Source organism: Ranitomeya imitator, chromosome 4 (assembly GCF_032444005.1).
Source record: "Ranitomeya imitator isolate aRanImi1 chromosome 4, aRanImi1.pri, whole genome shotgun sequence".
Lineage (NCBI taxonomy): Eukaryota > Metazoa > Chordata > Amphibia > Anura > Dendrobatidae > Ranitomeya > Ranitomeya imitator.
Genome location: NC_091285.1, coordinates 440725503 through 440742837, shown reverse-complemented (window position 1 = coordinate 440742837; position 17335 = coordinate 440725503). Strand labels below are relative to the sequence as shown.

At 47.0% G+C, this 17335-nt stretch overlaps 1 protein-coding gene across 4 annotated transcripts in view; it reads left to right on the top strand.

Moving 5' to 3' along the window:
• Positions 1–17021, top strand: part of INSYN1 (inhibitory synaptic factor 1) — a 65639-nt gene extending 48618 nt beyond the window's left edge. For all 4 annotated transcript variants that reach the window (XM_069765639.1, XM_069765641.1, XM_069765638.1 and 1 more), the window contains exon 4: positions 16003–17021. In XM_069765639.1, the coding sequence (XP_069621740.1) occupies positions 16003–16590 (588 nt within the window). In that variant the 3' untranslated portion in view covers positions 16591–17021. The remainder of the gene's footprint in view (positions 1–16002) is intronic.
• The last annotated feature ends 314 nt before the right edge of the window (positions 17022–17335 follow it).

The following is a 17335-nucleotide window of genomic DNA, read 5'->3' as shown; positions in this document are numbered from 1 at the left end:
GATCTATACGGACCACAAGAATCTAGCTTATATTCGTTCGGCTCAGAGACTTAATCCCCGGCAAGCTAGATGGTCCCTTTTCTTTGCTCGTTTTAATTTCGAGTTACATTTTCGTCCTGGCAATAAAAATCTTAAGGCCGACGCTCTCTCCAGATCCTTTTTGCCTATCGACTCAGAGGAAGAGGCTTCGCATATTCTGGATCCCTCCAAGGTCATCGTAGTAGCTCCCGTCAATCTGTCTTCGCTGCCTCCGGGCAAGACCTTCGTCTCTGAGCGCAACAGAAGGCGAGTTTTACGTTGGGGCCATGCCTCCAAGTTTGCTGGTCATGCCGGTCTTAAGAAGACGCTCTTGCTTCTTTCCCGCTACTACTGGTGGCCGACTCTTTCCCAGGATGTTCAAGATTTTGTTGCTTCTTGTCCGTCTTGTGCCAAGAACAAGATTCCTAGACGACGGCCCTCAGGACTTCTTCATCCGCTGCCAGTTCCTTCAGCTCCGTGGCAACACATTGCAATGGATTTCATCACCGATTTGCCTCGCTCTTCCGGCTGCACTGTCATCCTTGTTGTTGTGGATAGGTTCTCCAAAATGGCTCATTTTTTATCCCTTCCTGGTTTACCCTCTGCACCTGAACTGGCAAAAATTTTTGGCCGCCATATTTTTCGTATTCATGGCTTTCCTCAACATATCGTTTCGGATAGAGGAGTTCAGTTTACATCTCGGTTCTGGAGAGCGCTCTGTAAATATATGAACATCTCACTTGACTTCTCTTCTGCCTACCACCCTCAGTCCAACGGTCAAGTGGAACGCACCAATCAGACTCTGGTAACTTATCTTCGTCATTTTTCCAATGCACATCACAGTGACTGGTCTGATCTTCTTCCTTGGGCAGAATTTGCATACAACAACCATCCCAGTGAATCTTCTTCCAAGTCGCCCTTCTTTATCGTCTACGGTCAACATCCTGGTGTACCTCTACCGGTTCCTCCTGTCTCGGGGGTGCCGGCGGCTGATTTTTTGTCCGGGGAGTTCTCCAGGATCTGGCAGGAGACCAAGACCGCTCTTGAATTTGCGCGAGACAGAATGAAGAGACATGCTGACAAGAGGCGCCTAGACCCTCCGTTATATCATCCCGGTGATAGGGTATGGTTATCCTCTAAATTTGTTCACTTAAAGATTCCTTCTCGTAAATTGGGTCCTCGTTATATTGGGCCTTTTGAGATTCTGACCCGTATTAATGATGTCTCCTACAAGTTAAAGCTGCCCTCCTCGCTACGCATTCCTAATTCCTTCCATGTTTCCCTTCTGAAGCCACTTGTTCTCAATCAGTTTCATGCCTCTACTGCGCCTTCTTCCCGGCCGGTCTCCGCTAATGATGTTTTTGAGATTAAGGACATCCTTGCCATGAAGAGAGTGAGGGGGAGGACCTTTTTTCTGGTATACTGGAAGGGTTTTGGTCCAGAGGAGAGATCCTGGGAGCCTCGGGAGAACATCCAAGCTCCTCGAGTTTTGGCTAGATTTCTTTCTGGTCTTAGAAAGGGGGGAGGTAAGGAGGGGAGTACTGTCAGGTCGCCATTATCACCGCCGCGGCCCCTGCTGTCCGCTTTTACTTACCGCTCCTCGGCGTCCCGGCAGGCTCCTGTTCCTGCGCCGCCTTCTCTGCTCGCTCTCCCGGCTCCTGCTTCCTGTTGGGCGCGCGCGCACTAGGGTGTCCTGCGCGTCCACAGCGCCCTCTACTGGGAGCACTTGTATGCGCACTCTGCCTTTTTCTTTGGACACTCTTTCCCCTGCTCTCTGTGGTCCTGAAGGACCATGACCCGGAAGGTATGCTGCCACTCTGCATTTAAGGCCGCCTCTTCCTTTTGGCTGTGCCTGTCTGTCATTTGTTTTCTGGCAAATGCCTCTGGCTCCCTCGCTTCCTAGCATACCTTACGTTCTCCCTGCTGCTTGTCTCTGTCTTTTCGTTTCTGTGTATTATCATTAACTGTCTCCGTGCTTCCCTGGCAGCTCTAAGTTCTCCTGTACCTTCGTTTCTTCCCGGTGTTCCAGATCCTCTGCCTAGTTCTTCCGCCATCGTCTCCTGCGCTTCCGTGGTCTCGTGTCTCCATCCTGTCTTCCGGTTTGTCCTTCCATTCTCTGTCTGTCTTGTCAGTTCCCGTTACCCGTTCCGCTTCTCCTTCTTCGTTCTCTTTTCCGCCGTCCCTGCCCTGACCTTTTCCTTTCCTTGTACTTTGGTACCGGCTGCCGTTCAGTAGTCTCCCCTGGGCCTGCTCCTAACGCTCCCTGTATAGGGGGCGGTCCACCTGGTCCACTCGTCCTGGGGAGGTTCGCTGTTTCGGTCCAGTGGGTCCACTTATCTCGCTTTCCTGGTCCCTGAGCGTAACAGCACCCTATAGTTCTTCATATAGTATAACGTATTCCCCATAGTCCTCGATACAGTATAATGCAGCCTACATATAGTATAATGCAGCCACCACCCCACAGAGTATAACGTAACCCCCATAGAATATAATGCAGCCCCCTCATAGTTTAATGCAGCCCCCTCAGAGTATGATGCAATCACCCCTCATAGAATATAAATATAATACAGCCCCCCCATAGAATATAATTTAGCCCCGAATAGAATAGAATACAGCCCACCTCCCCATAGAATATAATGCAGCCCCATCAAAGAGTATGATGCAATCATCCCTCATAAAATCTAATACAGCCCTCCTTAGAATATAATACAGCCCACCTCCCCATAATATATAATGTAGCCCCCCATAGAATATAATGCAGCCCCCCATAGTATATAACACAGCCACATAGTATATAACACTGCCTCCCCCATAGACTATAATATACCCCCCATAGTATATAGCAAAGCCCGCATAGTATATAGCACAACCCGCATAGTATATAGCACAACCCGCATAGTATATAGCACAACCCGCATAGTATATAGCACAACCCTCATAGTATACAGCACAGCCTGCATAATATAGCACAGCCCATGTAGTATGCAGCACAGCCCACGTAGTAGTATACAGCACAGCCCACATAGTATACAGAACACACAGCCCCCACAGTATTATACAGCACACACAGCCCACACAGTAGTATACAGCCCACACAGTAGTATACAGCCCACACAGTAGTATACGGCACACACAGCCCAAGTAGTAGTATACAGCCCACACAGTAGTATACAGCACACACAGCCCACGTAGTAGCATACAGCACAGCCCCCTCCCCTTCCGAGAATGGCCCCACAGTCCGGTTAAAAAATAAAACACACTCCTCTCCTCGTGCCCACGCTGCTCCCTGCTCCAGTCTCGGCGGCTGCCGCTTCACTGCCCAGCCACACAGCAGGTGCGCAATGATATCACGCATCCACAATGTCAGCGCAAGGGAGAACGGGGAATGATGGGAGAGGGAGCGTCGTCAGATGCTCTCTCCTCCATCATTGAATTCAACTGTGTTGAATGCGGCGGCGCTGGCGGGGGTCCGAGTCTGCACTGCCGCCGCTGACAACGGCACAGTGCGCAGGGGCCCACTACTGGCACTGGCCCTTCTGGCATTTGTCAGAACTGCCCGATGGCCAGTCCGGCCGTGGTATCAACTCATTATCAATCCTTGCCACATGGTTTAGGATAAAAAGCCAAACCAGACACTCCATTTGCAGAATAAATGTAAGGGAAACAGGACATGTGGCACAGTGTGCTTAAAGTTACCTGGACTAAGATTGGACATAGATAAAGCTGCATTATTTTTATTAAGTACTAGTATCATTATTTTATATTTTTTAGCAGCTATTTTCTCTTTAGAAGACAGTAGCATGAATATATTGGTATAATATGGTCTTTATTTGCCATAACACTGGTTTTCTCAACTTTACCTAACTCAAATATCATATTACAGAAGCATAAGTAGTAATAAAGACTGGGAATAACATATAGCAGGGGTGGGCAATTAATTTTCCCGATGGGCCACATGAGAGACCATGACTGTTGTGGAGGGCTCAACTAATAGCTTGAAATTCTACTCAATATTAATTTATTAATATTAATTGTATCACTTAATATTGAGCATAATTAAGTATGCTGACACCCTCTATATATCTTTGAACCTGCCCACAGTGTTAGGACTGGCGGAACGCACCAAGAGAGATGATATAGATGCGTTCGCAGTCCGGGGTCCACCGTGCAGGTGAAACCTGCTGCTAGGAAATGACAGACAATATGGCGGTATTCAAAAGTATACACGCGTGGGTTAAACCTCACCCAGCGTGAAGAAAGCGATCCTGTTGCGTCACAGGACCGCGGTACCGCACATAGAGCGCGAGCAAGTGGTCAGCGAACTAAACCCCAACAGGGATTGTAGTCCGATTAGACCCTTGCTGGCACTACACCGCTACTGGGTGTGAAAGGAATAATATAATTAAGGCACCGAAGTGCGAACTGTGCCGTGCTGGCAGGCACCACTAAGCACCCAGACGTGGGTCAGGAAGCGCACACTGGCGCGTGGCACCACACTGGCGGTCACAGCAGTAGACGCTGACACGTGTGTGACACGTTGAGCGATAAGTCGGGCGCTAGATAGCAGCCATACTCCATACGCGAACAATCATACAATAGGGTAGGGGTATTTAAAGAACGACTTGCACTCACAACAAACACACGTATTAAATTGTACACTAGCGCATGGCCGTGCGGTCATGCGCAGTTTATATAGTTGCAGGACAGGAAGCGGCCACAGAAACTTTGCCCTTCCAAGAGGACCAATAGAATGCGCTGCAGAGCCAGAGCACATGACCCTCGATCTCCAACGGGAGATCTTGCCCTGGGCATGCTCAGTGTGCGCAGACAAGGACTTAGTCCCAGAGAAGTCCACTCGCTGCTGACCAGTACAGGCTTTACAGGCAGAAGCTGGAGAAGCAGCAGTAACTCTTCTCACAGAGTCAGACTGAGCGAGACGCTGGGATCGACGTCCCTGCTGAGCAGGCTCCACTGCGGCTGGAGGAGAATGGGAGACCGCAGCGGAGACGGATCGAGATTCCCCCTGTGCAGCAGAGGAAACTCGACTCCCAACATTACCCCCCCTCCTAGGGCCCCCCTCTCCTTGGGCCTCGCTACGTTCGAAGGCAGCAATGAGCTGTGGGGCCCGAATGTTTTCAGCAGGCTCCCATGACCTGTTCTCTGGACCATAACCCTTCCAATCCACCAGATAGAACTTTTTGCCGCGTACCACCTTACACCCCAAAATAGCGTTCACCTCGTAATTGTCCGTAGACGAACCCGATGTCCCGGCAGATGACTCGGAAAACCGGGACATGTATACGGGTTTCAAGAGGGACACATGAAAGGTGTCGGTGATACCCAAGCGTGGAGGAAGAGCCAGGCGGTAGACCACAGGATTAACCTGTTCGAGAACCTTGAAGGGACCCAAGTAGCGAGGCGCAAACTTAGTGGACTCAACTCGCAGCCTGATGTTACGGGCGGAGAGCCACACCAAGTCGCCAGGAGCAAAGGTCGGAGCGGGGCGCCGATGAACATCGGCGGAGGACCTCATTCTCTCCTTGGAAGCCCGAATGGCATCCTGAGTACGATCCCAAATGTCCCGTGCCTCCACAGCCCAGTCTGCCACCCTGGAATCGGCGGAAGACACGGGCATGGGCACAGGTACCCGCGGATGCTGACCATAGTTAAGGAGGAATGGGGTCTGTCCAGTGGAGTCAGCTACAGCATTGTTAAGAGCAAACTCCGCCCACGGTAGCAAAGATGCCCAGTCATCTTGTTTAGCAGAGACAAAATGTCGCAGATATGTGACCAAGGTCTGGTTGGCTCTCTCCACCAACCCATTCGTCTCGGGATGATATGCCGAAGAGAGATTCAACTCGATACTGAGAAGGCGACAAAGGTCTCTCCAGAACCGAGACGCAAACTGGGGACCCCGGTCACTGACAATTTTGTCTGGCATACCGTGAAGACGGAAGATGTGTTTAACAAACAATGCTGCCAAGGCCCGTGCAGAAGGTAGCCGGGGAAGCGGCACCAAATGCACCATTTTAGAAAAATGGTCGGTGATGACCCAAATGACAGTACAGCCACGTGACTTGGGCAAACCCACCACAAAGTCCATCCCGACCATCTCCCAGGGCCTGTCTGCCACCGGCAGAGGGTATAACAACCCAGCTGGCCATTGATGGAGAGACTTATTTTTGGCACAAGAGACACATGCCCGAACGTAGTCTCCAACGTCACGAACCATATGTGGCCACCAATACATTCTCGCCAACAACTCAGATGTCCTCTTTGCCCCAAAGTGTCCACCCACTCTGGACGAATGAGCCCACGAGAGAACCTCCGGACGCAAATTGATGGGGACAAAAGTCTTGCCCGGAGGCACAGACTCAAGCGAAACCGGAGCTACGGTTCTCAGACTCTCTGAAGGGACAATGAGCCGAGGCTTGTCCTCCTCCTCCACAGTTGACACCAGGGAGCGAGAGAGAGCGTCAGCACGAATGTTCTTCTCCCCGGCGAGATAATGTAGAGTGAAGTGGAACCGGGAGAAAAACAAGGACCATCTGGCCTGACGAGAATTCAGCCGCTGGGCTGTCTGTAAATAGACCAAATTCTTGTGGTCCGTGAAGACTTGGAATGGGAACCGAGCACCCTCCAAGAGATGTCTCCATTCCGAAAAGGCCAACTTCATTGCCAGCAACTCCCTATCCCTGATGGAGTAATTTCTCTCCGCTGGTGAGAAGGTTTTTGAGAAGAAGAAGCATGGATGCTTCCGACCTTGAGCATCCTTTTGATAGAGGACTGCTCCTGCACCAACGGAAGAGGCATCCACCTCCATTAGGAATGGCTTATCCACATCGGGACGATGTAAGATGGGAGCGCTAGCAAAGTGGGACTTAATAGAAGTGAAGGCCTTGGAGACCTCTTCGGACCACGATTTAGGATTCGCTCCCTTCTTGGTGAGGGATACCAAGGGAGCTACCAGGGTTGAGAAGTGGGGGATGAACTGACGATAGTAATTTATGAACCCCATAAAGCGCTGCACCGCTTTCAGAGAATGGGGTTCCTGCCAGTCCATCACTGCCTGTAGTTTGGCAGGATCCATAGCCAATCCCTGGGCCGAGATGATGTAGCCCAGGAAAGGTAAAGACTCCTGCTCAAACATACACTTCTCCAATTTGGCATAGAGGGAGTTTGCCCGTAGGAGGTCGAAGACTTTGCAAACATCTCTCCGGTGGGAGTCAATATCTGGAGAGTAGATAAGAATATCATCCAGATAGACTACGACCGAGGTGGAAAGCATATCCCGGAAGATATCGTTCACAAAGTCTTGGAAAACGGCTGGGGCATTACAGAGCCCGAAGGGCATCACCAGATATTCATAGTGCCCATCCCTGGTGTTAAAGGCCGTCTTCCATTCGTCCCCCTCACGGATGCGAATCAGGTTGTAAGCACCCCGCAAATCTAATTTAGTAAATACCCTTGCTCCCCGAAGTCTATCGAATAACTCAGATATCAAGGGCAAAGGATACTTATTCTTAACGGTGATGGCGTTAAGACCCCTGTAGTCTATGCATGGGCGCAATTCCCCATTCTTCTTCTGCACGAAGAAGGACCCTGCCCCAGCAGGTGACACTGACTTCCTAATGAATCCTCTTGCCAGATTTTCCTGGATGTACTGTGACATTGCCTCCGTCTCCGGGAGAGATAGCGGATAAACTCGAACCCGGGGAGGCTCAGCACCAGGCAAGAGATCAATAGGACAGTCATAGGGGCGATGAGGCGGAAGTACCTCCGCCGCCTTTTTGGAAAACACGTCTGCATAAGACCAATACTGCTTGGGGAGAGAGGATAGATCTGCGGGTACCTCAGTAGTAGCAACCTGAACGCACTCCCTCTGACACCTACCCCCACAAGATTCACCCCAACCCAGAATTCTGCCTGAGGACCACTCGATATAAGGAGAGTGGTACCGTAGCCAAGGTATTCCCAACAGGACCTCATCAATTCCTTCCGGAATGACGAGCAGAGAAATTATCTCCTGATGAGATGGCGACATGGACAGAGTAAAAGGGATGGTCTGGTGTGTTATCTGTGAGGGCAATGTCGACCCATTCACCACTCGCACCGTTACTGGTTGAGCAAGCATAACCAGGGGTATTGCGTGACGTTGCGCAAATGCAGAAGACATAAAATTGCCCTCCGCCCCAGAATCCACGCAGAGCTCTACCGAGTGGGAGAATGAGCCAATAGTAATTGTCCCCTTAAAGGACAACTTAGAGGCAAACGTCGCCGTGTCTAGTGTACCTCCACCTACTACCACTAGACGCTGACGTTTCCTCGACCGCTGAGGACATCTGGTGGCTAGATGTCCGGACTGCTGGCAAACATGACAGACCCTGAGTGCACAAGCGGTCCGGGACTTAGATCCTGCTTGTGACACTTCCCTGGCCTCATGTGACTCAGGAACCAGGACCGGAAATTCCAGAGGTTTGGCGAAAGTAGGAGCCAGCCGAAACCTCTGCCTACACTGGGCTCGCTCTAACCTCCGCTCGTTAAAACGGAGGTCAATTCGAGTGGAGACAGTTATTAACTCCTCCAGTGTGGCAGGAATCTCCCTAGTGGCCAGAGCGTCCTTTACGTGGTCAGCCAAGCCCCTCCAAAATATGGGGATAAGAGCTTTATCCGACCAATCCAGCTCAGATGCTAAGGTGCGGAATTGGACGGCAAAATGACTGACCAAGGACTCACCCTGAGTTAATGCCAGCAATTGGAGCGCAGTATCATGGGTGACCTGAGGTCCTAAAAAGACCTGTTTCAGAGCGCTCAGAAACAGCGGAGCACTCTGCACCACATGATCGCCACGCTCCCACAGCGGCGTAGCCCATTCCAACGCCCTGTCCGACAATAGAGACAGAATAAATCCCACCTTAGCCCGCTCTGTGGGAAAACATGTAGCCAGGAGCTCGAGGTGAATAGAGCACTGACTCACAAATCCCCTACAAAACTTGCTATCATCAGAAAATTTTTCTGGCAGCGGGAGGCGAGACAATGTCGGAACAGGGGTGGCAATGGACATAGTAGCTGCAGCCACGCTGGCAGCCTGTACAGCTACTGCAGTAACATCCACAGCTGAGGTCGCGCTCTCGAGAGCCGCCAACCTACCCTCCAGCTGCTGGATATGCCGCAGAGATTGCTGTTTGTCTGTCATCACTAGCCAGACCCTGGCGCTAGTGTAATGTTAGGACTGGCGGAACGCACCAAGAGAGATGATATAGATGCGTTCGCAGTCCGGGGTCCACCGTGCAGGTGAAACCTGCTGCTAGGAAATGACAGACAATATGGCGGTATTCAAAAGTATACACGCATGGGTTAAACCTCACCCAGCGTGAAGAAAGCGATCCTGTTGCGTCACAGGACCGCGGTACCGCACATAGAGCGCGAGCAAGTGGTCAGCGAACTAAACCCCAACAGGGATTGTAGTCCGATTAGACCCTTGCTGGCACTACACCGCTACTGGGTGTGAAAGGAATTATATAATTAAGGCACCGAAGTGCGAACTGTGCCGTGCTGGCAGGCACCACTAAGCACCCAGACGTGGGTCAGGAAGCGCACACTGGCGCGTGGCACCGCACTGGCGGTCACAGCAGTAGACGCTGACACGTGTGTGACACGTTGAGTGATAAGTCGGGCGCTAGATAGCAGCCATACTCCATACGCAAACAATCATACAATAGGGTAGGGGTATTTAAAGAACGACTTGCACTCACAACAAACACACGTATTAAATTGTACACTAGCGCATGGCCGTGCGGTCATGCGCAGTTTATATAGTTGCAGGACAGGAAGCGGCCACAGAAACTTTGCCCTTCCAAGACCTGCCAAGAGGACCAATAGAATGCGCTGCAGAGTCTGAGCACATGACCCTCGATCTCCAACGGGAGATCTTGCCCTGGGCATGCTCAGTGTGCGCAGACAAGGACTTAGTCCCAGAGAAGTCCACTCGCTGCTGACCAGTACAGGCTTTACAGGCAGAAGTTGGAGAAGCAGCAGTAACTCTTCTCACAGAGTCAGACTGAGCGAGACGCTGGGATCGACGTCCCTGCTGAGCAGGCTCCACTGCGGCTGCAGGAGAATGGGAGACTGCAGCAGAGACGGATCGAAATTCCCCCTGTGCAGCAGAGGAAACTCGACTCCCAACACACAGCCCCTTATATACATCATGAGCCTCACACAGCCTACTACATACAGTCATGGCAAAAAGTATTGACACCCCTGCAACTCTGTCAGATAATACTAATTTTCTTCCTGAAAATGAGTGCAAACACAAATTATTTGGTATTATTATCTTCATTTAATTTGTCTTAAATGAAAAAAAACACAAAAATTGTCCTAAAGCCAAGTTGGATATAATTCCACACCAAACATAAAAAAGGGGGTGGACAAAAGTATTGGCACTGTTCGAAAAATCATGTGATGCTTCTCTAATTTGTGTAATTAACAGCACCCGTAACTTACCTGTGCCACCTAACAGGTGTTGGCAATAACTAAATCACACTTGCAGCCGGTTGACATGGATTAAAGTTGACTCAACCTCTGTCCTGTGTCCATGTGCGTACCACATTGATCATGGAGAAAGGAAAGAAGACCAAAGAACTGTCTGAGGACTTGAGAAACCAAATTGTGAGGAAACATGAGCAATCTCAAGGCTACAAGTCCATCTCCAAAGACCTGAATGTTCCTGTGTCTACCGTGCGCAGTTTCATCAAGAAGTTTAAAGCCTCCACAAATTCAATTGTTCTGGCAGCGTATACATACCTTCGTGTTGACGCACACCTCATATAACATCACACTTACTTCAGCCTGGGCTCTCTTTGGTCATATTACAGATAGTGATGTCCATATACCATATCATGGTAAAAAATTCCTTTTTATTATCTCAGCTGCAGCTCGTAAAACAGTTCTGCAAAACTGGTTGGCGCCTAAAGTGCCCACATTGCGACTTTTCCTAGAGAAACTTGCTTTTTTGTTTAGAATGGACTGGATAGAGGCTTCCCTCCAGAAAGAGAGAAGGACTCAGACATTCTTTGACACATGGGAACCATTTATAGCGATTCTTCCGGCTCACACTAAGCAAGGAATCAGAGATTGTTTTAAGATGACTACTTGGTTCTTGGAACAAACAATAGCAGGTCGTCCGCCTCTGTGAGGATGATTCACGGATTGAGACATATAAACCTGAGGATGTAGGAGTGGAAGCCGTGTGCTCTTCCCCCTTCCCCCTTCCTTCATTTCCCTCATGTGTTCTTCTCCCCCTCCCCCCCCCCCTTTTTTTTTTTTTTTTATTTCTTCGTTATGTTTAGGCAAATTATTTTATTTACTTACTGATTGATACAAGAATGTGCAAATTGTATTCCCCTTTTTTTTTTTTTTTTTTTTTTTGTGTGTGTTTTATCTAAATTTTATATCTGTATTGTCAAAAAAGTTTAATAAAAGCATTATTGGAAAAAAAAGAAGTTTAAAGCCCATGGCACTGTGGCTAACCTCCTTAGATGTGGACAGAAGAGAAAAATTGACAAGAGATTTCAACGCAAGATTGTGCGGATGTTGGATAAAGAACCTCGACTAACATCCAAACAAGTTCAAGCTGCCCTGCAGTCCGAGGGTACAACAGTGTCAACCTGTACTATCCGTCGGCATCTGAATGAAAAGGGACTGTATGGTAGGAGACCCAGGAAGACCCCACTTCTTACCCCAAGACATAAAAAAGCCAGGCTGGAGTTTGCCAAAACTTACCTAAAAAAGCCTAAAACGTTTTGGAAGAATGTTCTCTGGTCAGATGAGACAAAAGTAGAGCTTTTTGGGCAAAGGCATCAACATAGAGTTTATAGGAGAAAAAAAGAGGCATTCAAAGAAAAGAACATGGTCCCTACAGTCAAACATGGCGGAGGTTCCCTGATGTTTTGTGGTTGCTTTGCTGCCTCTGGCACTGGACTGCTTGACCGTGTGCATAGCATTATGAAGTCTGAAGGCTACCAACAAATTTTGCAGCATAATGTAGGGCCCAGTGTGAGAAAGCTGGGTCTCCCTCAGAGGTCATGGGTCTTCCAGCAGGACAATGACCCAAAACACACTCAAAAAGCACTAGAAAATGGTTTGAGAGAGAGCACTGGAGACTTCTAAGGTGGCCAGCAATGAGTCCAGACCTGAATCCCATAGAACACCTGTGGAGAGATCTAAAAATGGCAGTTTGGAGAAGGCACCCTTCAAATATCAGGGACCTGGAGCAGTTTGCCAAAGAAGAATGGTCTAAAATTCCAGCGGAGCATTGTAAGAAACTCTTTGATGGTTACTGGAAGCGGTTGGTCGCAGTTATTTTGGCTAAAGGTTGTGCAACCAAGTATTAAGCTGAGGGTGCCAATACTTTTGTCTGGCCCATTTTTGGAGTTTTGTGTGAAATGATCATTGTTTTGCTTTTTGCTTCATTCTCTTTTGTGTTTTTTCATTTAAGACAAATTAAATGAAGATAATAATACCAAATAATTTGTGTTTGCAATCATTTTCAGGAAGAAAATGAGTATTATCTGACAGAATTGCAGAGGTGTCAATACTTTTGACCATGACTGTATGTGGCATGAGCCCCACACAGCCTTCCCATGTACAGCATGAGCCCCACACAGCCCCCATGTACAGCATGAGCCCCACAAAGCCTCCCCATGTACAGCATGAGCCCCACACAGCCTCCCCATGTTATGCATGAGCCCCAGTTTCCCCATACACTGCATGAGGCCCCACACAGCCTCCCCATAAACTGCATGAGCCCCACACAGCCTTCTTATATACAGCATGAGCCCCACAGTCTTTCCACATACTGAATGAGGCCCCACACAGCCTCCCATATACTGCATGAGGCCCCCACAGCCTCCTCATATACTGATTGAGCTCCACACAGCCTCCCCATATTTTGCATCACAGTATACAGCCTTCCCATAGCCTCACTATGTGCAGCATGTCACCTCACAGCCTCCCCATGTGCAGCATTATACCCCTATAGCCTCCCCATGTGCAGCATGAAACCCCTATAGCCTCACCATGTGCAGCATGACACCCCATAGCCTCTCCGTGTGCAGTATGACACCCCAATAGCCTCCCCATGTGCAGCATGTCACCCTCATAGCCTCCCAATGTGCAGCATGTCACCCATTGAATCCCCATGCTCACCACATAGAATCTCCATGTTCACCCCATAGAATCCCCATGATAACCCCCATAGAATCTCCATGTTCACCCCCATAGAATCCCCATGTTCACTCCTATAGAATCCCCATGTTCACCCCATAGAATCCCCATGTTCACCCCCCCTAAAGTCCCCATGTTCACCCCATAGAAACCCCATGTTCATACACATGAAAAAAAAAAACACCACATACTCACCTCGGTCCTGTTCCCAGGCGCCCTGCTTCTGCCTCTGTCACTGTTTCCGATGCGCTGACTCTCCGGTGGTACACAGCCAATGCAATGACATGACATCATCGTGTCAGCTGTTTTGCACGCTGATTGGTGGAGAAAGTGGCCCTAGGCCCCTCCTCCACCAATGCTGACTGCGGGAGACAGCGAGTGGGCAGACCCGGTGAGGCCCGCAGACCTCAGGCTTTCAGCCCCACAGCTGCCTCGGTCCGCGAGCCGGACTTAGACAGCCAGAGGGCCGGATGTGGCCTAGGTCTGACATATAGGATAGGGAGGTGATTTTTAAGAATGCATTTTGTATTGCGATATTGTTATACAGTACTTTTTTTTAACAATAATACATATTGCTGTATGTATGGTGACTTCTAATTGTAAAAAGCATTGATTTTTATTTAACAATTATTTTTAAAAAGGACATAATTAAAAAAAGGAGATGGCAACGCATACAAACAGAAAACAAAAAATACACTGTGCAGAGGTTATATTAAGAATCACTCCATGTATAGGGGTTTATACATATAGAGCCTGTAAACTAGTAAGTACCTGATATTGATGATGGAAATGTATGCTACAGTCCTAATCACAGGAACAATGCAATATACATCATAATGAACATCTAAGACAGAAAGGGATAATATGCAATAAACAAAGTGCCGAGTGCTTAATACATGTACATGATGCTGGAAGATGCTGGAGACTGTCCCAGGTGTGTAGTGCAGACCAGACGGCTTGGGTATTAGAAATAAGGCTATAATAGCATGACTCCAAACCATCTGGTAGCAGACAGACCAGGGGCAGTGAAACAAATATGGTTTACTAAGCAGATATCTAAGCAACACTCAGTATAGGCATACAGACAGGCAAATTTACCAGAGCTCCAACCGTGAAAAAAAAGAAAACCCTTGGCTAAGATATACAGTATGGATGGTTTCCATGGAAATTATAGTTATGTTATTTTCAGCGCTGTACATGCAAGCTTGACTCTGTTTAAATATATATTGTGGAAGTAGATTACCTAAAAATAATATATTCATTCACACAAGCTTAGGAATTTTGTAATATAAAACATATGTAATTCCTGAACATTCCCAAACATTGCAAGAATGTATTAGTCAATGATCTCAATGATATAAAATGGGTATAAGAAAGTAAGTCGTCTAGAAATGAAAGGCACATCACAAGATCAATGACTACCGTATTATTTAGTATTATTGCTTACTGATAATAGGCTAGAGATTTCTAAAATGGCTACTAGCCTTAGTAAATACAGGCTGTGAAAAAGTAATTGCCTCTCCCACGAGTTCTTGCATGTTTGCTTTTTAATTTCAAGACACCATGAGTAAATTGTGGCTTTTAAAAGATCATTCCATTTATTGGAGATAAAGATTTATTTATAAGCTTCATCACCTCTGTGAAGAACCCCTAAACCTAATGACTAATTGTGAAGTAAATCTGCAATCACGAGTTTGTGATAATGTGAATTGAGTTGATTGCGGTGGAATAATTTTATCCCTCTCTACTGTGCATAATTGTTTTCATTCGATTTCATTGGATTGTTTTCGTAAATGAACCACCTATTTAAGGTCTTGCCGCAGCATCTTAATTGGATTAAAAGTGGTCATGCTTGTGTGCCCGCATCATTATTCTGCTCCAAAACCCAACTGTGATTGAGTTGTAGGTCATAATCTGATGGTTGGACATTCTCCTTCATAATTTTCTGATAAAGACTGAAATTCCCGATTATATGACAAGTCCCCCAGGTCCTGACAAAGCTAAGCAGTTCCAAACCATCATACTACCACCATGTTTGATTATTAATGTTATGTGCTTTTTGCCAACAGTAGTTTGTGCCTTGCAATTTTTCTGAGAAGGGATTTACCACTGTTTCAGGTTTTCTCCATTTGAATTGCTTGCTGTTTGCTGAAATTCCAGAGCCTTAGAAATGGTTTTGTAAAGATGGCTTCAGACCACATCTGTGCCCATGTTTATGACTGATGACATCCCCCGATAGTCATTTACTTCAAATGTGCAAACAGAATCTAAAACATGAATCTTTGGTACCCATTGAAACTTCTTTCCTGAAATGTCTATCTTTTTAGGTCTTCTAGATTTGAGTTACTATGTTCACCATTTGTTTGTGAATATCTTTAGAAGATAGAATCATGTGCTGCTTCTTCAGACCTTCTTGCCTGCATGACATTGCCAGATATGTTCAGATTTACCAGGTGTGGCTGTAATCATGGTTTGGTGTGTGCAATGTGCAATATTGTCTCAAATTAACCGTTTCATAATCTGAAGCACTCAAGTCTAACAAATTGATAAAAATAAAAGGATTTGGAAAAGGATGAATACTGTAGATGTGTGACAACTGTTGTAACCTTATAACACTCTCATTTTATAAAACTTTAGGTTTTTAATAAAATACTGACCATCGTTGAACAACATATTATAAAATGCTTCATGTACACTGCTATTTTGTGAAATCTGTCCATCATGAGAACCACTAAGTAACACAATGTATATATGTTTTAGGTTGTGGAGCAGATAGACAGACTTACTTCGGACTTTGAGTTTGAGTTGGATGCCGATGACTGGACCCCAGGAACTGTTAGTAGCACATCAAGTAGTGAAAAGGGTCCTCTCTGTGATCTGGGACCCCTGGATTTCCTGAGTTCAGACAGCTGGGAATTCTGTTCTTTTCTAGAAGCCTCTACCCCTTCTGACTCTGGAGATGGCTCAGACCGTCCTCCTGATTTTAGGCTACTTAATGGTGGGGCTACACCCAATGGTCCAGATTCTTCTAGTGAAGAAACTCCTGTTCCAACACAGAAGCCCCTACCAACAAGGACCCCTGGCTCCAGAGACCGAGTAAGGTTCAGTGATAAAGTTCTGTATCATGCACTATGTTGTGATGACAGTGAAGATCCCCCATATGGCCAAGAAGCGCCTCGAGAACCTCCTAGGCCTGCTGTACCTTGTAATGTTATACGAAGCAGTAAAGGAGGAATGACTGGAGTCAAGAGGGGCACAAGGAACTGCAGCACCCAGACTGTGTGTGACAAGAGTACCCAGACTGTGCTACCATATGTGCCAAAAAAAGGAAAGAAGGAGGAAAGTTGAAGATTGACAAGGGGTGTAAAATGTAGTGATTAGTAAAAGAAATCTAGTTAAAGAAACATTGGGACAGTGAACATAGATTTAAATGAATAACAGAAATTGTTAATATATATATTTCTCGGTAGCTGAATGAGTGGAATATATGAATGGATGTATTACCAGATTTGAAGGTTTTTTATGTATAACAAGAGAGCAGTGTGAAAAACTGATTAAATAGGTGTCATGTTGACATCTCTGCACACTAATATAATATGGGCAATATATGGTGCACTTTTTAACCTTTCTTATAAACTGGTGGGAAAAGGGCACTAAAGAGGGACACTTCAGAACCCACCCAGTAACCTCACATCTCCTACTGTGACCTCACGTCTTACTGTCCCTGCGCCAGCAAATCTTCACCTCACATGTATACAATTAAAGAGGATAAATAGCAAGTTTAAAGTGTAATGTGTCTTTGTCTTTTTCAGGATAGAAAATCAGTAGCCCTATTCACATTGTAACAATATATAAAGGGCTTCTGCAATAACACCAGCTCATTGTATTAGAGGTAAAATGCTCTCATCAAAACAAATATACAATATCTGAAGTAATTGCTCTCCAAAGGTCAATCTATTTTCTGCTGCACCCTACCAATTTCATAGCTGCAATGCATTTCCAGACTATTAACCTTCAAACAATCCACTTACCATATAGCTCTGTTCTCCTGAGAAATTGAAAGTAAAGATGCATGCAAGAAAATGAGATTAGT